The sequence below is a fragment of the Dromiciops gliroides genome, chromosome 2, assembly GCF_019393635.1.
Source record: "Dromiciops gliroides isolate mDroGli1 chromosome 2, mDroGli1.pri, whole genome shotgun sequence".
NCBI classification, from domain to species: Eukaryota; Metazoa; Chordata; class Mammalia; order Microbiotheria; family Microbiotheriidae; genus Dromiciops; species Dromiciops gliroides.
Window position 1 is genome coordinate 248,189,746 of NC_057862.1, and position 24,974 is coordinate 248,214,719.

Sequence of the window (24,974 nt, forward strand, 5' to 3'; positions counted from 1 at the left end):
GCCACCCATTGTATTTAGTTTTGTTCTGTCATATCATTGCCTGTACCTGAAATATCATTACTTTCTACTGACATCCTTCTCCTCTTATAAGACCCATCTGAAACGCAGGCTTCCTCCACAAAGCCTTCCTTGATTCCTTCCTTTGAGTTGGTAAAACTTCTATACTTCTAAGACCCTGAAAGCTATTTGGTTTGTACTTTATGTATTGTGGTACTGTTACATCCTGGTTCCAAGGCTGTAATGGGGAAAAGAACTAGACTTAGAATAAGAGGACTTGTTTGGAACCTGGCCACCCCACTTACTTGGGTATCACTGGCCTCAGTTTCCTTGTATGGAAAATGAGTTCATACTAGATAAATGTTCTCTAAGAATGCCTTCAGCTATAAATGCTGGGATGCTATGATTTTGTTAGTTATTTTTAAGTGTTATGACAGGCTACTAGATAATGAGCTCCTTGAGGATAGGGATTTATTTTCTCTTTATTCCACTCCCTTGGACTAGCATAATGCTTTGCATATAGTAGGCACTTAGTGAATGTGTGACTGTTTTTAAGGACTTTCAGATTGACACATTTTCATTCAGAGTCCAGCTCCAGGGCAGGGTAGCATACTGTAAAACTCTTAAAAGGAGTTATTTTTTTTTCTTTCATAAAATCAGCTTATTAAGTAGTCACTGTTGGCCCTTTTGGGGGGAATCTCCTTTTGGATAATTTGAGTGAATGACGACTTTCCAATTCCAATTTCTCTCTCCGACCAACACAAATTTCCTAATATAGGAACCTTGTTATGTTGGGTTTTGGGGGATTTATATCCTAAGCTTTTGGTCAAAGTCCTAGATTACTAAACAGAACAATTGTTGGCAGCCTTTGAGATGGAAACTTGGAATGATGGTACATTGATAGTTTGCAGTTCTGCAATAATATCTTGATTTTTTTCTCCATCATTGTGCTAATAGAGCATGCTATGCCTCAAAGGGTACCATCAATAAGTGCTTTCTTTGGCAGAGGCTCATTTGGGTTTGAGGACATGCAAAGAACATCACTTGATTCCTTTACTTGCCTAAGATGAAGTATGAAAGGAAGTAGAGGAAGTAGAAAGGTTCTGAATATTAGTAGTCCTATTCGTAGTGATGTGTGGCTACCAAGGTAAAGTTGGACTTGAAATAACATTCTGGAAACTTCTTTTTAAGATGACAGGCTAATAACACTTTTCCATTTGCTTTGAGGAAGTCATTGGGTTGGGAGGAGTGTCTTCTGGCTAAGTGGAGTTTCCAGAATCCACTCCAAAAATGGCCTTAATATACTTTTGAAACCAAATGTGTGGGAAGGGCTGCCCCCATCGGGCATGATGGCTTTGAAATGCCTTTTCACAGTTTCCTCACTGAGAGGATGTGGATATTTCAGAGGAAAACAAAATTCCCTTTGTGTTTCTAGGGGGTACTTGTTATATTATCCCCAGCTTGTTTAGACTGTGTTCTATTATTTGGTTTCCAAATCTTATTTGGCATCTTATGTTCTTGGGAAATAAAACCAGACATGTGGAATGTGTAAGAGAATAGAAAGAGCTAGGAAAGAAGCAAAGCATTTTTCCTAAATTCTTCTTGATAAGATAATTTTGGTTAACATACTATCATCGCAATCCAAAGTGCACGTCAGTGCGCTTTTTAAAACCCTGCAAAACTCACAGTGTTTAAGCTTCTGTTTGTCCACTTTGTGTAACTTTAAACACATTTTTGGTATTTAAAAACTTATTGTTGGGGCAGCTAGATGGTGCAGTGGATAGAGCACTGGCCTTGGAGTCAGGAGTACCTGAGTTCAAATCCGGCCTCAGACACTTAACACTTACTAGCTGTGTGACCCTGGGCAAGTCACTTAAAAAAAAAAACAAAACAACTTATTGTTAGCTTTTGTTTTCACATCACTTACATTTCCCACTGTATTTTCCTTACCTCCTTCCAGCAAGTTATCACTCATAACTAAGAGGAAAACAGAAGGGTAAAAAAGTTCAGCAAAACTAACCAATGTACCAGAAGTCTGACATGTGCAGTGATTGGCACCCATACATAAATCTTTCCTCTGCAAAGAATCATGGGGAGGTGTCTTTTCCTATCTCTTACTTGGGTGCTAAGTTTGGGCATTCTAATTCCTCAGTATTCAATTAGGTTTTTTTTTTTTTGTTGTTGTTGTTATTCTATTTACCTAGTTGTAGTCATTATATATACATATATTTGTGTGTGTGTGTGTGTGTGTGTATCTTTTCCTGGTTTTACCTACTTTACTTTGATTCAATTCATATTTCTTCCCAAGGATTCTTTAAATTCAGCTGTATTCTTCAAATTCATGATTTTTTACAACACAGTAAAGTACATGGGGAGGCGGGGCTTGGAAAATAGAATGTAATAGAATGCCATTATATATACATGCCACAGTTTGGACATCTATGTTGATTCCTAACATTTGCTAGTACAAAAGGGGTTGCTATAAATATTTTGGTTCTACTCTCTGACCCCTCCCACTTTGCTAGTAGATACACCTCTGCAGTTAGGCTCCAAAGTTGTTTCTCACTCCTCCATTGCTGGAGTATTTAGGGTTTACTGGCCTGCTTCTGTACCCTGAGTAGTCAGAGGACAGGACAGGGAACCCTGGGTTTCATTCCAGAGTAGCCATTCATATTAACTCCCTGACCCAGTTCTTCCCTTATTTCTCTTCCTTTCCTTCTTTGGCTAGGTTTTTTCCCTCTAGGGCTTGGGGAGAGTAGGGAGGGTATTCTGCATAAATTCTCTGCAGCTTTGCAGGGTGCAGAGTCCCAAACTTAAGGGTGTTTTCAGATATAAAGTAGCCAAATATTATTCTCCCTACTCCCATCCCATTCTCCCCGGGTAGCTGAACAGAATTGATATTTCCCACTTGTTGAAGCATGAGCTTGGGGAGTCAGTAGTGGCTGGGATGTTCCATCAAAGTTTTTGCAAGAAGAAGAGATCCCAATATAGGCCAGACTTCTACAGGTTTGTTGGTTGTTTCTCATTGACAAGAGCCTGGAAGCTGGTGTGAACAGGAGTACTGGAATTTTGCAGTGTTAGTTCATAAAGACTTGCCTTTGCTGGGTTTTGTTTGTCCTGTTAATTTAGTCGTACTTGTCATCTGACACATAATTCATCTTCTGAGAAATTGTTGAGGATTTATGGGGTCTGGAAAAAAGTTTTTAATCTGGCATTTTGATGGACTTAGAAGTCTTCTTCCTTCCTCCTCGTCCCCCTCCCCCCATGACATGGCTCATTTTCACCTTAAATTTATCTGTAGTAAAGGAAGAAGACAGCAATTAGGTATCTTCTGGTGTGTTTTTTCCTCTGAGAAGCAAACATCTCTTTAAAATATTGATCTTTTTAAGAAAATTTCAAGATCTGAATGTTGGTGTTCACTTTGTCAGATTTACTCGAAATGTCATTCCTTTCTTTTTCTTATTTGCCTTTTATCAAAGACATTCTCTTTTTCACTACTTCATTTGGTTGTTGTGAGGCTCAAATAAGACAATGTACATACATTTGGTATGTTGTTGAAGCTCTATATAAAAAGCATTCTACACTACCATTATGATAACTTATCATTGCTTCAGGAAGCTTAGAGATCAGACAAATTCCTTCTGGCATTTGAGTAACAAAAAAAAAAAATGGCCTAATTTCATTTTTAAGATGTCAGCATTTTATTGGATCGTTTTTGTAGAATTCAACATGAAGGATTATCTTGATTGAAATGCAACTAAACACACAAGTCTAGTCCTTAGCATAGTTTGCAAATACAGGCAAGCCTATCACGTGTAATTTCTTCTGATAATTGGCACATTCACCTCTTCTCAACCTGCATGGATGATACATGTAGTGCTTATTTAGAGAATGTTTATATTGCCATAATTGAAAATATTGAAACCAATTTGTAGTAGTCACCGGCACAGTGATCTCAGAATAGAAACACTTACGTTGCTCAGACTCTCATCCGTTAGCTCTGTTAGCCAGAGATGAGCGATGTTGTACTAAAGCCTTTCTGCTACAATAAGGAACAAATATCAATGTTCATGAACTGGAGAGAGGTAGTTTGACAACGTTGCAAGTCAAAGGCTTGAGGATGATCAACAGCACTCTTCAAACAGGCTAGAAGGAAAGATTGGTTAAAAACTTTTAAGAAGCTTCCAACTCATGTGTTAGGACATGGTTTTCATGTGGTAAGTGTATAAGGCCTTATTCCCCTGGTGGATAAGTTAAATTTGGATGGAGCCAATTTACCTTGGGGACACTGTTTTAGACTATATCCCTAGTCAGCCATCATGAGGATGAATAATATTGACTGGAATGGAGATTTGGAGGAAGGACTGGGTTTGATAGAATGAAAGTCCATTTCATTACCAATGCCTTAAAAAGATCACTACAAACTTCGTGGAAGGTAATAGCTTCATCTCTGTTGAGAAGAAGCAAGACTTAAAAATAGGTCTATTTGTGTTGTGATATAGTACCAATAATCAAAAATGCATAGGCTGTTTTTCCAATGTCGTGTAGGTAGCATCTTTTTATTGTTACAGGACACTTGGAAACTCTCCATGTTGGGCTCTATTTTGAGTTAGTGACATTTTAAAAGCACCCCTCTCAAAGGACACTGTAAGCTATTCTGACTAATTGGAAGGATAGTATTGATAGAATGTCTGGTTCTTTGCTAAGCAAAATACACCTGTTCCAGGATCTAAAGTAGCTGCTTAATTGTTTCTTTGTGCAGTGCATAGCAGTTACCTGAAATATTTCAGATGAACTGCATTTTAGGTACACCAGAGATTTGCTTTTTGCTTCTGAATAAATGCCAGAAGCTGAGATGGGCAGAAGTCCATTGGTTGAAGGCCCAGATGCCTTGGTGGAATTGACCTGATCTGAATAAAAAAGATTGAGGATGTTCCAACACAGGCCCCATGACTTCATCTACAATTTTTTTTTTTCTGAGGCCATTGGGATTAAGTGACTTGCCCAGGGTCACACAGCTAGTGAGTGTTAAGTGTCTGAGGCCAGATTTGAATTCAGGTCCTCCTGAATCCAGGGCCAGTGCTCTATCCACTGTGCCACCTAGCTGCCCCGACAATTTTTGATGAAGACTTTTTTTGAAAGTATGGAAGAGGTGGGACCCAGCCATAGCCCTAATTGTTTGGGGAAGAGAGTATGATCCCAGCTGGGTTGGTTCAGAGAATACATAGCTCTAGTAAGACAACCCTGAGAATGATGCCCTTTTGTTTATGAAGCCATAGTATTAGGTAATCAGCTAGAAGTAATATATTACCCATTTGGTTTATTATCTCTCTGGAATACAGAAGCAAAGTCTATATATGGGGACAGTGAACAAGCTTGGGGTCTTAAATCTCAGATTTGTTCATCTGGGTTTTTAATGCTCTTAAAAACAAAAAACAAAAACGCAAAACACCCTTCCTTTTCTGTATGCCAGAAGGGAGCTGTCACAATTGCTGCCCGTATACTAGAAGCTCCTGCAAAACTCCCAGAGTAGGCCAGAGCCAGATTAAAATGTGATTGAGAAATGTTTAACAAAATAAATTTTAAAAATACAATATGACATAGATCATATAAATTTGGGTTTTCTAAGTCATGCATGGCTAACAAGGATCCAGAATCTTTTTCAATTTGAGTTTGACAGCTGGGAGGTAGAGGATCTCCATATTGTCTGAATAACCCAAATCTTCCAGTCAGCTATGTCCTTCTTTGTCCCTTAGAGCTCTTTAGAATACTCTGCGGTTTGGAGATGGGACTTTGTGTGATGATACTGTTATAAAAGGCATTGTTTAATTGCTTTGAATGCAACTAAGTAATTGTGATGAACAATTTGGCTTTCAAACATAAAACACCTTGTCAGAGCCATCATTTTGGTTTTTATTTGTGTGATTTGAATCCATTATTTGAGGAAAAGCTCAGTGTCTTATTACCAGTCTAATAGACAGAGCCAAGACGCACATATTCCTGTTTTGTTGAACTGTTGTTCAGATGTTCTTTTACTGAAGAAATGCTCTGGCCTGGTTTTTAAACCTCAGTTTTGCACAATTATTTTTCTTACCAGTGCAGACAGTCAAGTGCCTCCTTGTAAAGATCACACTATGATAGCTTTTGGTTGTGTTCCTTTTATTCTCATTTAATATTTATTGAGCACATATTGACACTGTTCTGGGAGGAGAGGAAAACAAAGATGAAGAATGACATGGGCCCTGTCATCAAGAATTTTGCAATTTGGTAGGAAAGAAATTTATAGACACTGATAACTATAACACAAACAGGGGTGTGCTGGAGCCTGATTGTACAAGCTCTATTGTTAGATTTCCAGTGTGAGCGTTTACTCTTTGGAAATGGGCAAATGATACAAATCAAGGCTTGATTTATTATTTCATTGATCCTCTAGACCAGAGATGTCAGAGGCAGGCTGAATAGCCTAGGTGGAAACAGTTTAAACTGGGAAATACAGTTAATGTTAATATGTGGTTTTTGTAGTCAGTATGACTCACAGGAATCTCTTTGTAAAGTTTTCTGGCCCCTATTTGTTGTGTTTTTTTGTTTTGTTTTTGGTGGGGCAATGGGGGTTAAGTGACTTGACCAAGGTCACACAGCTAGTAAGTGTCAAGTGTCTGAGGCCGAATTTGAACTCAGGTCCTCCTGAATCCAGGGCCTGTGCTTTATCCACTGCACCACCTAGCTGCCCCCTCTGGCCCCTTTTTCTATTGAGTGTAAAACCGCTGGTCTAAACTTAAGAAAGTAATGGGGAAAATAATAATGGAGATTAAACTTAAATGTATGTCCAATGTACATTATTATTATTTTTTACCTTATGAGCAGCCCCCCTGAACACAAGAAAATATTCTCTAAGAGCAATAAAAATTATTAAAAAAAAAAAACTACAGGAATTTAGAGGAGGGAGAAAGCCTCTGCTGGAAAGATCGGGGAAGACGATGTGAGACTTCAACATTTGAACTGAATCTTGAAGGATAATTAGGTTTTCTTCAAGTTGAAATGAGTGAGAATATTCCATATAGGGGCAGCAGCATTAATAAAAAAAAATCCTAAAAATAGGAAATAAAAAATCACATATAGTGAATAAGAGCATGTAGTCCAATTAGAACACAGAGTATATGTATGGGTGTAGTAGGTTAGGCAGAAAGGTATCTACAACTAAGATTAAGGAGTCTGAATCTTGTAATATAGACAGTAGGGTGCCACTGGGGGGTATTGAAGAGGGGAATAAAGTGACCAAAGCAGTGCCATAGGAAGATTAAATTTGCCTCCATGTCAATCTGTCAAAGATGGGAGTTGGGAAGATCAGTTAAGACTCGAATTTGTCCACATGATAAAGCCTTCTTTTGTTCTTTTGTATAGCTGGCTGCACCTTAGCAGAATCTTGCTTGGACTGCATGTAAATTGTTTAGCTATATCTTCTCATTTTAGTATGCGTACTCAACTCTCCCATTTTGTCTCTCTAGGACTTAATCACTCAAGAAATATAAAGAATTTTGACCATGACCCCAAGGAAAAGAAGTGGACGGATTTCATTCGTCTTTTGCTGTTTCCAAAGTAATGACCCCCCAGAGATCACGTATCGACTACGCAATGACAGCAATTTTGCGCTTCAGACGATGGAACCTGCATTTCCCATGCCCCCTGTGGAAGAATTGGATGTTATGTTCAGTGAACTTGTGGTGAGTATTGAATATGAATCAGTACTCCTGTAAGGTAGAGGACGGACTCGAGAAGGAATCTGAACAATGACTGTTGCCTTCTCTTTCCCCATTTTAGTAGCCTGATTGATTGCCCTTTCATTCTTTTCCGTTCCCTTATTACTGAGTCAAAAAAGTAGGAAGAGGAAGGGAAGATGAAATGATGTACTCAAGTGTTTTGGAGTTATTTTAAAATGGCAAAATTAATTTAGGCCCTTAAAGAAGGCCGTATTGTATCCTGCCTTACTGTCCCTTCTGGCTACCCATAGTACCTTTAGTGAGACTTTAAAGTACTAATACCCCACATTCTTCTTACAATTCTGGGGAATTGCCCAAGGCCCAAGGCCATGGACTCTATGATTTTTTGGACAGTTTAAACATAACATTCTTTTTTTTGCTTTTTTTTTTCTTTAACAGAAAAATGAGGATACTTATTTTTAAGATGTTTTGAAAGACAGAACCTTAGTATCATCATATAGTGTAATGAGAAGTTTTGAGCAGTAACTGTTGAAGTTAACTTTTTTCTAGGTGCTATTTTATTTGAGAAGCAATTTGTTGAAATAAGTGACATTTAGTTATATCTATCTCAGTCCCAACATACAAGCACATTGCTCAATTTCTTTTTTAAAATCCCTTTTAAGTGTTTTTTATTGTTTGATTAAAAAAACTTAAAGAAAAAAGTATAGACATTAAAGCCAGCCCCGGTGTGTGATATAGGAAAGGTGGTTTTGGGTCCGGAACTGCCCTTACTTGATCATATTATGCCTCTCCAAAGAAGCAGGTTCTTAATATTATGATTAACAAATATTATTAAAATACCATTAAGTAGGTAATATTTAGGAAAAAGAAAGTTATAGAGGCTGGCTCTTGTCTTAAGGTTTATATTGAAAACAAGCGATGTCAATTCAATGGATGTATACAATGACATTAATCTGTTAATAATAGACACAACTCAATATGAGGGCATCACAAATAAGCTAACATTCCTCAGACACTTGACACTAGCTGTGTGACCCTGGGCAAGTCACTTAACCCCAATTGCCTCACCAAAAAAAAACAAACAAAAAAACAAATAAGCTAACATTTACAGGTGTTATCTAAGGAAAGTTGTGTTTCTGATTCTTACTTTGATTTTGGTAGGGAGAAGCAAAGGTGATAAGTTAGTACTTTAAAAAAAAAATTTTGCCTTGATTAACTAGGAAACATGACCCTGAGCAATCATATGCAAAATACTATACCTGGTGCTGTGAGACCCACAGGTTCATAGATTGAGAATTACTTATGTGGCTAGCTTTTGGGGACAGGAATCATTTCTGTCCTATAGAAAAGAAGGACCTTAAGTTAGGAATGAGAGCAGTGACCTAATCTAATACCCTCATTTTTCAGATAAGGAAACTGAGACCTAGAGAGATTAATTACCCAAGGTCATGCAGGCAATAAGTGGCAGAACCAATATTCAAAACCAGGTCTTCTGCCTCCACATCTAACAGTCTGCTGATTTACTCTGTGTGTGTGTGTGTGTGTGTGTGTGTGTGTGTGTGTGTGTGTTCCTTGCCTAAAAAAATGGCTGTCTAGATAATTGTATGGGCATTGAAGTGCAAATTAATATAGTATAAGCAATGGGTGTAGTAGGCTTGAAGAACAAGGAAGAGGGGTACCTTTTGAATAATGTTTTTAAGTAGAGGAAGGAAGTGGTCATCGTTAAAATGCTAGACCATTAAAAGAAGGAAATAAACCTAAGCCAAAGTGCCATTCCCTCCTACCACCACCACCACCCTCCCCAGTTAATGAGTTTTAAAACCAAAGACAAGTTGAATTGGATTTTGTTGACTCAGGCTCTATAAAAGCTCTTTTTTGGGGAGTGGGGGGTGGAATCTTTCTATCAGAGTGGCACCCACACACTTTCTGAGCACTAGATCCCCTTGAGCAAACAGCAAGACTCCTATAGTATCTCCTATGGTATAGTAAGTACCTTCAGGTCACTGTAACTGTAATAGACCTGCCTCCCAAGACACGATTGGGAAAAGGGGATAGCCGGCTGGTAGATGAGTGAATCTCAAAGACAGCTCACTGTCTTATATTCAGAAGGGGGAAATCCTCTGAGCTCTAGATTTTTTGATGTCTTAATTCTGGGAGAGCATTGCCTACAGCTGTTAGTTGTTAGAAAGCCAGTGCCAAACCAGAGCTTTAAGGCGAAACCATTGAAAAGACAAACTGTTCGGGGATTTGCAACTTTCCTAGTAAGTAACTGACTCTTGACTTCTGCTTGAGTTCACTCAGAACCAACCGCAAGCCCTTCCACAAACTCCATAGCTTGAATGTGTGGGGCTGGGGTGGGGGAATATGTATTTAGAGTCACAAGACAATGCTGGTTCATGGGATACAGAGTGAAGGAGGCAGGGAGAAAAGCTCCTTAATATTCCTAGCAACCATACTAAATGAATCTATGGTCAGCAGAGGTGACATCCTCTGGTATGGTGACATACAAAAAGGAGTGATTGTTGTTAATAGTTCATAACATGATTTCTGTGTAACAAATCTGTAGTTCAGGTAATGCAAATATAATCATCTCCCTTGCCTCTCAAATCTAGTCCCTTCTCTTCACTCATAAAGCTACCCCCTTAGTTCTATCTCTCATCTCTTCTCTCCTCTGCTGTTTTTACACATCTTCATTGCCTTTTCCCTCACTGATACAGTGTAGTTGATAAAGGGGTTTTTCTAAGGTCTGGGTTTGATTATGTTACGTCCCTATGCAGAAGCTTTTTGTAACTCTCGTTTGCCCAGGCTGTCTTTCTTGCTCAGAATTCCCTCTCTCCTCGTATCTGCCTCCCAAATCTTTAACTTCCTTCAAGGTTCAGGGCAAATGCCACCTCCAAGAAGCCTTCTTTGATTTCCACTCCATTCAATCATTAGTGTTGTCTTTCTCCTCAAATTAGCTTGTATTATTTGATACATGTGTATTCCCTAGTGTGACATAAGCTTTAAGGCTCATTGTAAACCCAGTAACTAGCACAAATGACTTAATACTTAATGTTAATTGGCTGAATTTTACAAAGGAGGAAACTGAGGGTCATAGAAGTAGCATTGTGTGTCCATACAATTAGTATGAATCAAAGTCCAGGATTTGAACTTGGGCCTTCTGAACTCCAGAGTCCTTTACCATATTGAGTGGGGAACTATCAATTTATGAAACCCTGAGCAAATGTCCTTGCTTCTTCCTTCTGAGGAAAGTCACATGAGCATGTGGGATTTGAATTCTGCTTTCCATTTAGCTTTCTGAAACCAGATCATTATATTCTGCAACTATGTATCATTATATTGAATTCTGACATTATAAGCCAAGTCCTCTTTTCTGTTAGATAAATGGTGTGTGTGTGTGCATGTGTGTATCTATGTATGTTTAAAGTAGCATCAAGTTTGCTTGAGAATTTGCTTATAGAAATTTTCTCTCTCCACAAATAATACAGGAAGGATTTGGTAAGAAAGGATTCAGAAAGGGGTGGCTAGGTGGCGCAATGGATAAAGCACCGGCCCTGGATTCAGGAGGACCTGAGTTCAAATCCTGCCTCAGACACTTAACACTTACTAGCTGTGTGACCCTGGGCAAGTCATTTAACCCCCATTGCCCCGCAAAAAAAACCAAAAAAACTAATAACAGAAAGGATTCAGAAAGAAAGCTTTGGCCACCTAAATCTTTAAGCAATATAAATGAGCTAGGAATTCTAGGAATTCCATGTTTTCCTGTGTATTCACCAGACACTGGTGGTGGTATCTGAAATTTTTCTGTTCCATTTTATTGTTTGCTTTAAAAAAAAAAAAAAAAAGGTTTGGGCCCTTCTTGTCATCCCTCATTGATCAGTGACCACTTGTTTAACATACAGTTCTCTTATGAGACATGTTAAAGAAAACCCTTAATTTATATAATGCTTTATGGTTTATAAAATGGGTTTTATTAAGTACCTGCTCTGTCCCAGGCACTGTCCTAAGTGCTACAGAGCTAAAGAAAGACAAAAGATAGTCTTTGCTCTCACTAAGTTCCCAGTCTGATGGGGGGAGATAACATGGAACCACTGATGTAAAAACAAGCTTATGTTTTGGAGATAGCCATGCATTATTTCCATTTTGTAGATAAGGAAACTTCTGAGGCCCCAGAGATTGTACCTGGGACAGTTGAATGTATGATTCCGGGTATGGCTTGCCCAAAGTTATGGCTTCTAAGTGGTACAACTGGGTTTTGGACCCAGATCTTCTGACTCCAAATTCCTTGCTTTAGTGATCTCATTGGGGTTCTCAAGTTACAATTTTAGTTCATAATCTCTCATAGTGAGAATTGAATGACTTGAGTTAGCTTGGAGTAAAGATCCTCTTTTTTCCCATGCTAAATTGAAGTTCATTCTTTAGGTCTTTTCCCAACCCTATGAGCAATGATTTTTTTTTCCCATGTGTCTTCTCTTCTGGCCATGTCCTTTTGCCTCTTATTCCATCTTCTAAATCTCTGATACTTCTCTAAAACAAAAAAGTTGTGGGGAGAAGGGAGGCTACTAGTGCTTATTTTAGACTCTGGTGGAATGAAACATGTCAGGCTCACTTTTATTCTTTCTTTCTAGAAGGAATTCAGAGATCCCTCTGTAAAAAATAAGAGTAGGAGAGGAGAGTTGAGCTAAATAATCTTCAGGATTCCCTATAGTCCTGGTGACCCTGAGAGCTTCTGATAATTGTATTCTCAGTACCAGTGTGTTCAGTGGTAGATTCATCATTGCTCAGAAGACTTCCCAAGTCTGAATACTGGCCAAAGATACCTTTCTCTGCTTTGGGGAAGAATATGGATTCGTGTGTGTGATGTTTTTATAGTGAAGTGCTCTCCTGATTATTCCCCATCTCCAAACTATCTCTTTCTACATTTCCAAAGTAGCACAGCAGTCACAAAGATAGACTGGGGGATTCACTTTCTCTATGTGACAAAGTGAAAATTGACTCTGGAGTTGGAGAACCTGCATTCACATCCTTCCTCTGATATTTATTGCCCTGTGACCTTGGTCAAGTCACCCTTCTTGGGCCTCAGTGACTTTCTTTGTTAAATGACAGGATTGGACTAGATGGTTTCTGAGGTTCTTCCCATCTGATCTTCTATGATCTTATGATCTTTTCTCTTTGAGGGTTTTTTTTTAATCCTTTTTTTTTGGGGGGGGCAGGGCTATGGGGGTTAAGTGACTTGCCCAGGATCACACAGCTAGTAAATGTCAAGTATCTGAGGCTGGATTTGAACTCAGGTACTTCTGAATCCAGGGCCAGTGCTTTATCCACTATGCTACCTAGCTGCCCCTTCAAGGGTTGTTTTTTTAAAATTACTTAATGGAATGTTATAGCAAAGTTTTGTTCCTAGTACCTCTATGTGAATATGGAGCTTGCATATGAAGTGAACTATGTGAATCCAATTCAGTAATTTACCTGTTTTCTATGGAATCTAAAACTGAATACCTTCTCCCAACCACCATATTTAGTCACTTGGCTCGTTTGGTCTATAGCTTTTAATGCTTTGTTCTATTAAGACGTAGAATTCTTGACAAAGAATTGGAAATTGAGAGGATGCCCATCATTTGGGGAATGGTGAAATAAGTTGTGGCATATGTATGAATGTCATGGAATACTATTATGCTATAAGAAATGATGAGCAGGATGCTTTCCAAAAAACTCAAGCTTACATGGATTGATGCCAAATGAAGTGAGCAGAACCAGGAGAATATTGTACAGAGTAACGGCAACATTGTGCGACAATTAACTATGATTGACTTAGTTCTTCTCAGCAATACAATTCCAAAAGACTCATGTTGGAAAATACCATCCACATCCAGAGAAATAACTGATATGGAGTCTGAATTCAGATTAAAATATACTCTTTTTTCTTTTTTTCCTTTTGTTCTGTTTGTTCTTTCACAACATGACTAATATAGAAACAGGTTTTTACATGATGGCACATCTATAACCTATATCAAATTGTTTACCATCTTAAGGAAGAGGAGGGAAGGAGGGAGAAAACTTGGAACTCAAAATTTTATAAAAAATGAATTTTAAAATTGTCTTTACATGTAATTGGAAAAAATACTATGAAAAAAGAAGTATAATTCTTCACCTCCCAGTAATTGTACATCTTTTTTTTTAATTTTTGAAATCTTCTTGTTCATTAATGAGATTTTAAGTACTAAGAAACAGCCATGTTTATTACTGACAATTGCCAATGAAACAATAATAATAAAAATAGAAGTGGGAAGGCAGTAATGGTTGGTGGAAATATATTTTACTTAGGCTACAGCAGAAATAAAATTAATTTGCTAATAAGCTATTATAGTTTAAGTGATAGACCAAGTCTAGTTTTTTTTGTTTTGTTTTGTTTTGTTTTGTTTTTAATGCTGAAGAGAGGAGAAGCTGAGGAAAGAATTCAATATGAATGAAGGAATTCAGCTGATCAGAGTTAGAGAAAAGAATTCACACTGAAGATAGGCAGTACCAAATTAATTCATTGGGGAAACTACATCAGTAACCTCCTCATTACTCAGAGTGTACTGTGAACCCTTTGGAATGAAAGGAGCTAGAGGAAATCAGTCTCAAGTATCTAGTACAGAACAGTTTTATTCATTCCCTGTGCTAGCAACATAGTTATTTGCTCACTCTCTCAGGGCAAAGAATGATGTATGCAAGCAAGTAACAAGGAATGCTGGCTTCATTCATTGTATCTGAATTCCATTAGAATCTCATTTTTTTTTAAGGTGAACTGTGCTTTTTTCCTTTGTCTCCATCAGATTTTTTTTTCGTCATGCTCTGGAAAAACAAACAAACCAACCCTTTTAAACTAAAATCATGACCAAGCCTAGAACCTGAGTACCTCAAAAAAGGACACAAGCAATGGAAATTTGGGTGTGAACTTGTCCCTGGAGAAAACCATAGAAATTGAATGTGGTGTTCTTCAAATTAGAGTGTTAATGAGTTCCAAATTATTAAAGGCAGAAAATTAGGCTATTATAATTTCATTAAGAGTATACCTAGGGGCAGCTAGATGGCACAGTGGATAGAGCACCGGCCCTGGATTCAGGAGTACCTGAGTTCAAATCCGGCCTTAGACACTTAACACTTACTAGCTGTGTGACCCTGGGCAAGTCACTTAACCCCAATTGCCTCACTAAAAAAAAAAAAAGAGTATACCTAGATGGAAGTTAACTTTTTTTTTAATATCATAGTGGCAATCTGGACCCTTTTCCAGAATGTCTTTAAGTTCATAAAATAAAGTACAGAGAATTACAAAGGAAAAATAATTATATTGTAATATAGCTGTAATTTTCTCCCATCCAAGTGTGTGGATGTCCTGAAATCTTGGATGAGGGGAAACTTTAAGAAACCTTTAGTTAGGCCATTCTTGTTTCCAGTTGGAATAATGGAATGGAATAAACATTTACACACACACACACACACACACACACACATATATTTATATGTCAGGCACTGAGTTAAGTGCTTTTCAAATGTTATTTCATTTGATCCCATTTTACAGTTGAGAAAACTGAAGCAGAATTTGTGACTTGCCCAGGGTGACACAGCTAGTAAGTGACTGAGACTGAATTTGAACTCTGGTTTTCCTGACTCCAGGCCAGCACTCTAACCACTCAGGCACCTAATTGCCTCAATTGTCTCGAAGCACTTTTTGGTGCAGATGGTTATATTAGGATTTAATAGGATGAGTGATTCTTTAGAAAACACTCCATTTACATTATTAAAAAAACACACACACAAAACTTTACATGAGACATCTTCCCCAAAAGGTCACAAGGAAACTTGGTTGAATGAAAGGCCATTAGTTGAAGTAGTAGGGAAAAAATGTAGACTGAATCTTCCTCTGATATTGCAGTGTACTTATATAAATTATATTGATGAATTCATAGAACAGGCTTGGAAAGGATTGAAAATATGCAAGTATACCACAAAAGGAAGTAGATAATTTCAGATATGGGCTTGAATGAAAGTATTTGTAAATTTTTATGCTATAAATGTGAAACATTGCCAATAAATGACAAATATCAAGAGAGTAAAAATATCCTAAGACTGAGACTTTTTCAACAAAAAGTTGTTTTGACTTTGAGTAACTGATAGTTTGATAATAAAGGCTGACATTCAGATCATCTACTTTACATTTCTGGGTGGAGATAGGGGTAGGGGCAAAGCATCTGCTTGCACTTTTAATCTTATTGTTACAATGTGTTTCAGTAAATCAATTAGTTTTGGCACTAGACCTCCATCCCCTGGAGACTATATTTGTCTGGATTGGCTTGCAAAGCATTTGATGAAGTATTTCATACCATTTCAGTGGAAAAAAATGGAGAGATGTGAGCTAAGTGATAATATAATTAGATGATTTGGACCTGGTTGAATGTCTGGACCTTGTCATTAATAGTTCATTGTTAGTTTGGCAAGAAGTCTTCACTGGAGTACCCTAGCAATCTGTGCTTGGCTCTGAGTTTCTTAATATTTTTGTCAATAACTGGAATGAAGATATACATGACACAAACTGGAAGGGACAGCCAAGACATGGATGACAAAGTTAGAATCCAAGAAGATCTTGGTAGACTAGAGCATTTATCACAATCTGATAAGATTACATTCAATGAGGACAAATGGGCTTTTTTGTTTTTGTTTTTGTTTTAATTTTTGGGGGGGGGGTGGTGAGGCAACTGGGGTTAAGTGACTTGCCCAGGGTCACACAGCTAGTGCCAAGTGTCTGAGGCTGGATTTGAACTGAGGTCCTTCTGAATCCAAGGCCAGTGCTCTATTGACTGTGCCATCTAGCTGCCCCAGGAGGATAAATGTTTTACACTCATATTTTACTCTTGGGTTAAAAAATCAATTTTTCCTTTTGATGGTAAATAGAGGCATGGTTAGGCAACAATTTAAGAAGATCTGGTAGTTAAAGCTCAACACAGCAAACAAACTGTTTGCCATCTTCAGTTGCATTAAAAGAGGCTTAGCTTTCAGAAATAAGCTTGTATTAATAGAGTATTTTGCCTTGATCAAACCACATATGGAGAATTGTATTCAGCTTGGGGCACCATAGACGGGGGTGTGGTACAGGTAGCTGCCACAAGAGAACAGATTGTTAAATTTTCAATGTGAGTATTTATACCTCAAAATACTAGCTGTCTAAATACTCAACTCAAAAATTAACAATTACTATAAATTAGGACTTGATTTATACTTTTGTTGATTTTCTAGACTTAAGAAAGTGATGGTGAAGATCCTAATAAAGCAGGTTAAACTTAAAAGTGTCACAGACTTTTTTTTTTTGGTTTTGAGAGCTGGTTATTAAACATTTGCATTTGCATCCCTGAAAGAACATTAGTAAGCTAGAGGGCATCAAGAGAAGGATAATAAGGATGATGAAGGGCCTTGAATCTGTCATATGAAAACAGTTTGAAGAAACTATAGGTGAGATAGAACAAGAGAAGATTGAGAGGGTAACTTGGTGGCAGTTTTCAAGCATTTGAATGGCTTGTTGTGTGGAAAAGGGGATTCAAAATGTTCTATTTTGAGGGGCAGATAGGTGGTACAGTGGATAAAGCACTGACCCTGGATTCAGGAGGACCTGAGTTCAAATCTGGCCTCAAACACTTGGTAGCTGTGTGACCCTGGGCAAGTCACTTAACCTTTATTGCCCCACCCCCCCCAAAAAATTCTGTTTTGTCCCATGGTACAGAACAGGGAACAATGGCTGTAAGGTAAAAAGAGGCACGCTTGCTCTTGCTCCAGCAAAACTTCTGAACAGTTGTCAAAAAGTGGAATAGGATGCCTCTGCAGGTGGTATGTTTCCCCTCCTTTGGTCAGAGGCTGGCCAATTACTTCTTGGCTATATTAGAAGAGATGTTCTCTTGGACCATAGGCTGGACTGCATGGCCAGTGAAGTCCCTTCCAAATTTAAACTTGTGATTGTGTGAAGTAGAAGCCAGGAATTGGACAGAATGACCAATTGAGGTCCTCCTATGTTTCTAAGATCCATGGAAACATATTACAATATAAATGAAGTTCTAAGAGATTTTTCCCCCTTCACATGGTTCCCAGCAAAGCACTTAAGATGGAGAGCTCTTTATGGATGAGTTTACTTTTTTTCTTGGTTTATGAACTGTTGATCTTAGTTGCTGCTCTTACTGGTAGATGCTTTTTCATAATTCATTTGAGTCTTTAATGCCTGAATGCATTCACCTCCTTATTCGATTAAGAGAAATGAAGAGAAGGAGGAAAAGGGATATAAAAATCTTTGGAAGCTAGAATGCCATAATGTCAACTGTGAAATGATTATGGTGATAAGAAATTATGACTCCCTCCTAAATGTAATTCTCCTATCAGTGAAAATTTTCTAGGTAATCTCTTTAGCATTCCAGTGACAATTTAGAGCTGGTTCACAGAATGCAGCTAGAATACAGACATTAATTTAGTTTATTTAATAGGAATTATGTCTTTGGCAACTTAATCATAAATGTGTGCTTTAAAAATATAGAAGTCTTTGCCCAGAGATTTTTTTTAAAAAGTCATTTCGGACTTTATATGCATCTTCAACTATTATTTGGCTCTAGTTTCCCTGGTTTTCACCTATGCAACTGAGTTCTACTTTGACTTATTGTGTTTCAAAAAAATTATTTAATTTAGTAGTACTCAGGCTACCATATATAAACTGCATAAATGTAACACCCTGCATGAATTTTCTCATGTTAATATAGACCAATGTAGATATTAAAAAGATCTATATGACTTCTTTTCTATAACTTCAGGATTTTTATGTAATCCACACTAATTTTGAAAAGTTTCTTAATTGTTAGAATTGAAATCTGTAAACAACTATAACAACAACAACAACTTCACTGTGCGTGGCTCTTTGGGGAAAAAAAAAAACCAACAACCCTTTAACATTACTTTAATGTTACTTGAGGTGGTATATAAAAGACTTGAGGTCAGGAAGAACTGAGTTCAAATTCTCCTCTGTGACCCTGGACAATTCATTCACTTTATCTCAGCTTCAGTTTCTCATGTAAAATGAGATTTAAAAATAGCACCTATCTCACAGGACTCGTGTCAGGCTCAAAATAAGCTAGCATGTAAAGTGCTTTCTAAATTTTAAAGCTCTATACAAATATGACTTAGTATTAGCACTACTTTTACAAATAAAATCATTTTGAGTTGGCCTGGGTTCAAGTCCAGGATGACCTGGGTTCAAGTCCAGGAAGACCTAGGTTCAAGACTTGCTTCTAGCACATTCTGGCTATGTGACCTTGGAAAAGTCACTTAACTTCTCAGTACCCTAGGAAACTCTCAAAGATTATAAATTACACAGAAGTTACCAACCACAATTGCCAGAGTTTTCTCATCTCAAAGTTCCCTACACCAATGAAATCATAGGGCCAATCCCTAGCTTAATATAGTCAATATTAGGTAATTACACCAATGTGATTGTAAATGGATTGAAATATTAAAGTGATTGAAATATTAAAGGTTGTAAACTATCCTTGTGCATTTCTCTCATTAATCTAATTTTTCTCCCTCACCAATCCCTAGTAGTGGGATTTTTTTTTTTTTTAAGAATCAAGATATATTGATCAGTACTATGAGTTCTGTTTCCAGCTAAGTTAATTTTGGTTTGTTGACTTAATGGGAAAGTTTTGTCCCTTTGAGGGATAACCATTCCCTAACAAGTTGCCGTTTTTCTCCTGGTCAGTTTTCAGTAAGTCCACTGATTAGCCTACAGCTGCTAGCTGTTTGTTTCTTCACACAAAGCAGTACTTAAACAATAAATGAAACCATATGGCCAAGAGCTAGCTTAGAGACAAATCTGTTCATTGTTTTCTGGAAAAGGTTGGCATTTCTTAGCTTTGGAGAAGGTTAGGAAGTACTTGGACATGGAGTTTCAGAAAGTAAACATTAAGAGATTTTTAAGTGTAATCATCAGAAATGAGATAGTACTTTTCATTACACTCACAGTCTATACCTGTGCATTGGCTTTCATGGAGGAGGATGGTCCTACTGCACCTCTTGTCTGAAGGACACATATTTTGGGTTGGTTTCTGATACATACTGATGAGTTTGTGATGGTCTAGGCTTGCCTGGGGCCCCTTGCCAAGATATCATTTATGGCCAGAAAATTAAAATTGCTGAGCATAAAGATTATCAAATGAAAAATAAGCAGCAACTTTTTAAATGAGATTTTTGTCTTCTATGAAAACATTTTATGATATTTTTCTTTTCAAGTAGGTTCATAGTTGTATTCTGCCCCACCCCACCCCACCCCCAAAAAGAAGGAAACAATGTGCTTGGGTTTAAAGATGGCTCCCTCCCACCTTCAGGGGAGGACTTTCTTTGCACATTTTTCTTATGAACTTAAACATCAACAAATATGAACATTTCACGATACAAAGAAAAGAGGATTGGTCACATAGGAAACTATGAACTATTATTAATAATTGATTAATGGTTGAGCAATAATTTAATAGTTAATCAATTTGAGGGGATACTTATTACCTGTAGGATCAAATTTGAATGCTAAATAGGAATTTATTACTCTTCACAGCCTGGCCTCTATCTACCTTGCCAGTCTTATACCTTGATGCTTTCCACATATTCTCTTATGATCCAGCTCTAATGGCCTACATACTACTCCTTACATCTGTCGCCTTGCCTTTCCTTGTACCTTATTGTGTAATGTTCTCCCTCCTCACTTCTGCATCTTAGATTGTTTTATTCAATACTTAACTCAACCCTCCCCCTATTTTTTTTAAAGTCTTTCCTAGTCTCCTCTTTCTATTTCATATGTATCTTATATACTTCTTGTTGTTCAGCAATTTCAATTGTGTCTGACTCTCCCTTGATTTGGGGTTTTCTTGGCAAAGATACTAGAGTGGCTTGCTAGTACAGATAAGGAAACCAAGGCAACAAACAAAATTAAGTGACTTGCCCAGGATCACACAGCTAGTAAGTGTCTGAGGCTGGATCTGAACTCAGAAAGATGAGTCTTGCTAGTTCCCAGCCCAGTGCTCTATTTTCACCCACCTGCCATATATATATATATATATATATATATATACATATATATACATATATATATATATATGTGTGTGTGTGTGTATGCATGCATGCATGTATATGTGCATATATTGTGTGCATGTGTATATACATGTATACACCATTATTATATATACACATATACATCATTGTTTATATTTATTTATATATTTATATACATCATTATTTATATTATATTTATATGTATCCTCTATTAGCATATGAGTTCCTTGATGATAGGGAGTGTTCTTGCTTTTCTTTTCATCCTCAGCATAAAGTGCATAATAAATATTTACTAAATCCTTGTTGACTGAGTAGTATAATGGTTAAACACATTTGCCTTAGTGTATCTCTTTTTTTTTTTTTTTTAGTGAGGCAATTGGGGTTAAGTGACTTGCCCAGGGTCACACAGCTAGTAAGTGTTAAGTGTCTGAGGCCGGATTTGAACTCAGGTACTCCTGACTTCAGGGCCGGTGCTCTATCCACTGTGCCACCTAGCTGCCCCAGTGTATCTCTTTTTAAAACAAAAGGCAAACAAACTCCTAGACTCTCATGAGAAGAAAAGGCAGAAGAGGAGGAAGGGGAAGTACAAGGAATCTCCACAGCCTTAGTCTCAACTCTTGGTACTAAGGCCACCTGTGATTCTGACAGTCTAGCTCACACAGTCATTGTCCTATAGCCCAGGTCTATAAGGCACAGGGCTGGCATGCCTTGTCCACAGCTTCTGGGAAGCTGTGGCTTCCCTGCATGGCTGCCCTAGGCTTGCCCTCTCCTGTGGTATGTGACAATGAGGGCTTCTGCTCTTCCTCTCCATTACATTAGGAGAGCTCTAGGTTATAACTCAAAGTCTGGCTGTCAGTCAAAAAGTTAGGGCAGCTCCTTGGGGGACTGAGGAGAGGAGCGATAGTGATTTTTCTACCAGCCAGCAGCCATTGACCTCCAGTACCCCATTACACATGGACAATAATGACAAGTTTAGACCCTGACTTTACCCTGATCAGGTCATTTTTCCTCTCTGAGCTTTATTTTCCTTATCTGCAAAACACAGTTGGGGGAGGGAATAGATAAAGCTCAAAAGTCCACTGCAGTTCTAAAATTCTAGGATCCTTTGAAAACTGTGGTCTGGCCTTTTGCTCAACAAAGGATTTGCATTGGAGAATACTCGGAGTGCTAGATCATGTCACTTTCTTAAGTGGCCTTTCAACATAATTTAATAAATGTTACTACTACTACTACTACTACTGCTACTACTACTATTACTAGCATTTATGTAGTAAAGCTTGCAAAGTACTTTAAAAAATACTATCTTACTTTATCTTCACAACTCTGGGAGTTAATGTTGTTATCCCCATTTTACAGATGAGGTAATGGGTAGAGAGAGGTTATATGCCTTGCCCAGAGTGACAGGGCACTCTGTCCCCCATGCTACCTTTTGTTGTTAAGCCATTTTTCAGTGCTATCCAACTAATTCTTTATGACCACATTTTAGGTTTCCTTGGCAAAGATTCTGGAGCAGTTTGCCATTTCCTTCTCTAGGTCATTTTTATAGATGAGGAAACTGAGGTAAACAGGGTTAAGTAACTTGCCCAGGGTCACACAGCTAGATGGTATCTGAGGCCAGATTTGAACTCAAGAAAATGAGTCTTTCTGACTCTATCTGTACTCTATCCTCTGTTCCACCCAGCTGCCCCAGACTGCCTACCAAACTAAAGGTCTATAGAGTTGTTGCATTGACCTCATTGTATGTCTTTGAAACTTGCTGCCTACCATGCCACCTAGCTGATATTAAATACCTACTATGTGCAAAGACCCCTTTTGACACTCTATGTACAGCAATTGATTTTTTTTAAAGCACAATCCCTACCTTCAAGAAGCTTAGAAACCAGTATGGGTGAAAAGTATCAAGATTACACAAATAAGTAGGATACAAGATAAATAGTGATGGAGGTAAAGGAAAAGGTGCTCTTTGGAGGAGAAAGTGATTCTGATTCTATGATCCCTTCAGTGAGGGATCTGGGAAACCTTCTCCCTGGAGGTAGCACCTGAGCTATACCTAGAAGGAAAAGATTGTGATTGGAAAAAAATGACAAGGGAATGAGTTCCAGGTATAGGAAACAGTTTAAATGTACGCACGGTAGATAGATTTGATAGGCTAGCAAGGGAAGAGTCAAAAGAACAAGATACCACTTTAAATTGAAAAAAACAAAGTTAAATCCCAAATCTGTGAGTTTTATGATGACTATGTCAACTGGACACAGCTTGTATTTCCTGCCAATCAGCTGGGGATAAAAGTCTATTTGAAATGTAGGTTCATAGATTTAGAGGTTGGAAAGGACCCCAGGGACCAACTAGTCCAACCCCATCATTTTACAGATGAGGAAAGTTTGTTCATCTGTGAAATGAGGGGGTTGAACTCAATGGTCTCTGAGGTCCCTTCCTACCTCGAAATAGACAAACCTTTGTTTTTAATAATAGCAAGAAGTAAGACTGGGATATGTAAGAAAGTCATGTGACTTCAAATGTAGATATCATGTCACTGTACTCCATTGCCTCCTATTGGTAATAATAAAAAATAATTTCTATTAGTGCTTCTAGAAATTCCCATTCATTTTGGTATTGTTGAAAACACATTGGGCAGGAATGGTGGCACATGCCATAATCCCTGAGGCTGATGGACTGCTGGAGCTTGGGAATTCTAAGCTTCAGGTGCCTAAGCTGAATGAGTGTTCACACTACGTTGAACACAAACATGGGGAGCCCCTGGGAGCAGAGGACCAAGAGTCTGTACAAGGATGTACAAAATGACCCATATTAGAAATGGAGGAGGTCAAAGGTTCTTTGCCAATCAGTAGTGGGTCCACAGAGTGACTCTAGCACTTTCCAACCTGGGTGAGTTAGGGAGACTGGTCTCCCTAGCAAAAGACAAACCAAAAAAAAAAAAAATCTATCCAGTGTAATGAATAATATTGCCACATAACAACAACAATAATATCTATATAGTACTTACTATGGGTTAGGGACTATGCTGAGTGCTTTACAGATCTAATCTCATTTGATCCTCACAACAACTTTGGGAAGTAGGTGCTGTTATTATCCCCATTTAACAGTTGAGGAAACTGAGACAAATAGAGGTTAAGCGACTTGCCCAGGGTCACACAGATTGTAAGTGTCTGAGGCTGGATTTGAACTCAGGCTTTCCTGACTCTAGGCCCAGCATTTTCTCTGTGCACTGTGCCTATATATTGCTACAAAGTTGGTGGTGAGTAATACTGTGGCATTTTTGCATAGTGTTGGAAGAAATAATAGCTCTCACATAGGATTAACATTTTTAAAGTCAGTCTCTTTGTTGACACACTTAAGGACCAAAAATCCAAGATTTGCTTCATATACAAATAAAGTTATCTGTATGCATAAAAGCATCTGTATTTGATTTTTCTTCTTTTTGACTTCAAGAACAGCTTATTAGCTTAATTCTCTAAGTCATTCCATTAAACTTAAAGATCTTAGATAAACTTAGATAAACTTTTCAGCTTTCCAGCCCTCTGCTATGAATATAAAATTCTCCAAAGGCTATTTTGCCTAGACTTCATTTGGTCATTTAGTTATTCATGACTACTGTGTTCAAATAGTCTTATGCCACCGTGGAAAGATGTTTGTTTGTCAATTGCATGAAACATCTCAACAATACCTTATCAGTTAGAATGATATCCTCATTTGTTTATGCTATAGCACTTGTATTCTTGCTTTTTGTATCTAACATTTTCTCTTCCATTTTTATCACTTCATTTTTGTCCAGGGGTTAAGATAACTGGACTCAAGGTATTAAATTCCCCTGAGATTGCTCATGCTTATATAAGTACCATTATGTCAAAAGAAGATTATGTGGGTGTCAAGAATAATAAATAATAGCTAGCATTTATAGAATACTTAAAGGTTTGCAAAGTGATTTAGTTTTAAGTCTCATTTGAGTGTCAGCATTGTGAGGATAAAGTTTGTTTGGAAAATAGCTTCTTGAAGGGAAGAACTCTTATCTTTTTTGGTTTTGTATCCCTAGAGCCTAGCACATAGCACAAAATTGACTTAGGTCTTCAAAAATAAAATGGAAATTTTTCCCTTTGCCTGGTCAAGTGATTAGTAACCAGGGATTTTCTT

General features: G+C 37.8%; 1 protein-coding gene across 1 annotated transcript in view; it reads left to right on the forward strand.

Moving 5' to 3' along the window:
• The window catches only part of DAAM1 (dishevelled associated activator of morphogenesis 1), a 223,604-nt gene that overhangs the window by 73,976 nt on the left and 124,654 nt on the right, over positions 1 to 24,974 (forward strand). Inside the window, 1 exon segment of the mRNA XM_043982739.1 lies at positions 7,503 to 7,718. Within this exon segment, the coding sequence (XP_043838674.1) occupies positions 7,539 to 7,718 (180 nt within the window). The 5' untranslated portion in view covers positions 7,503 to 7,538.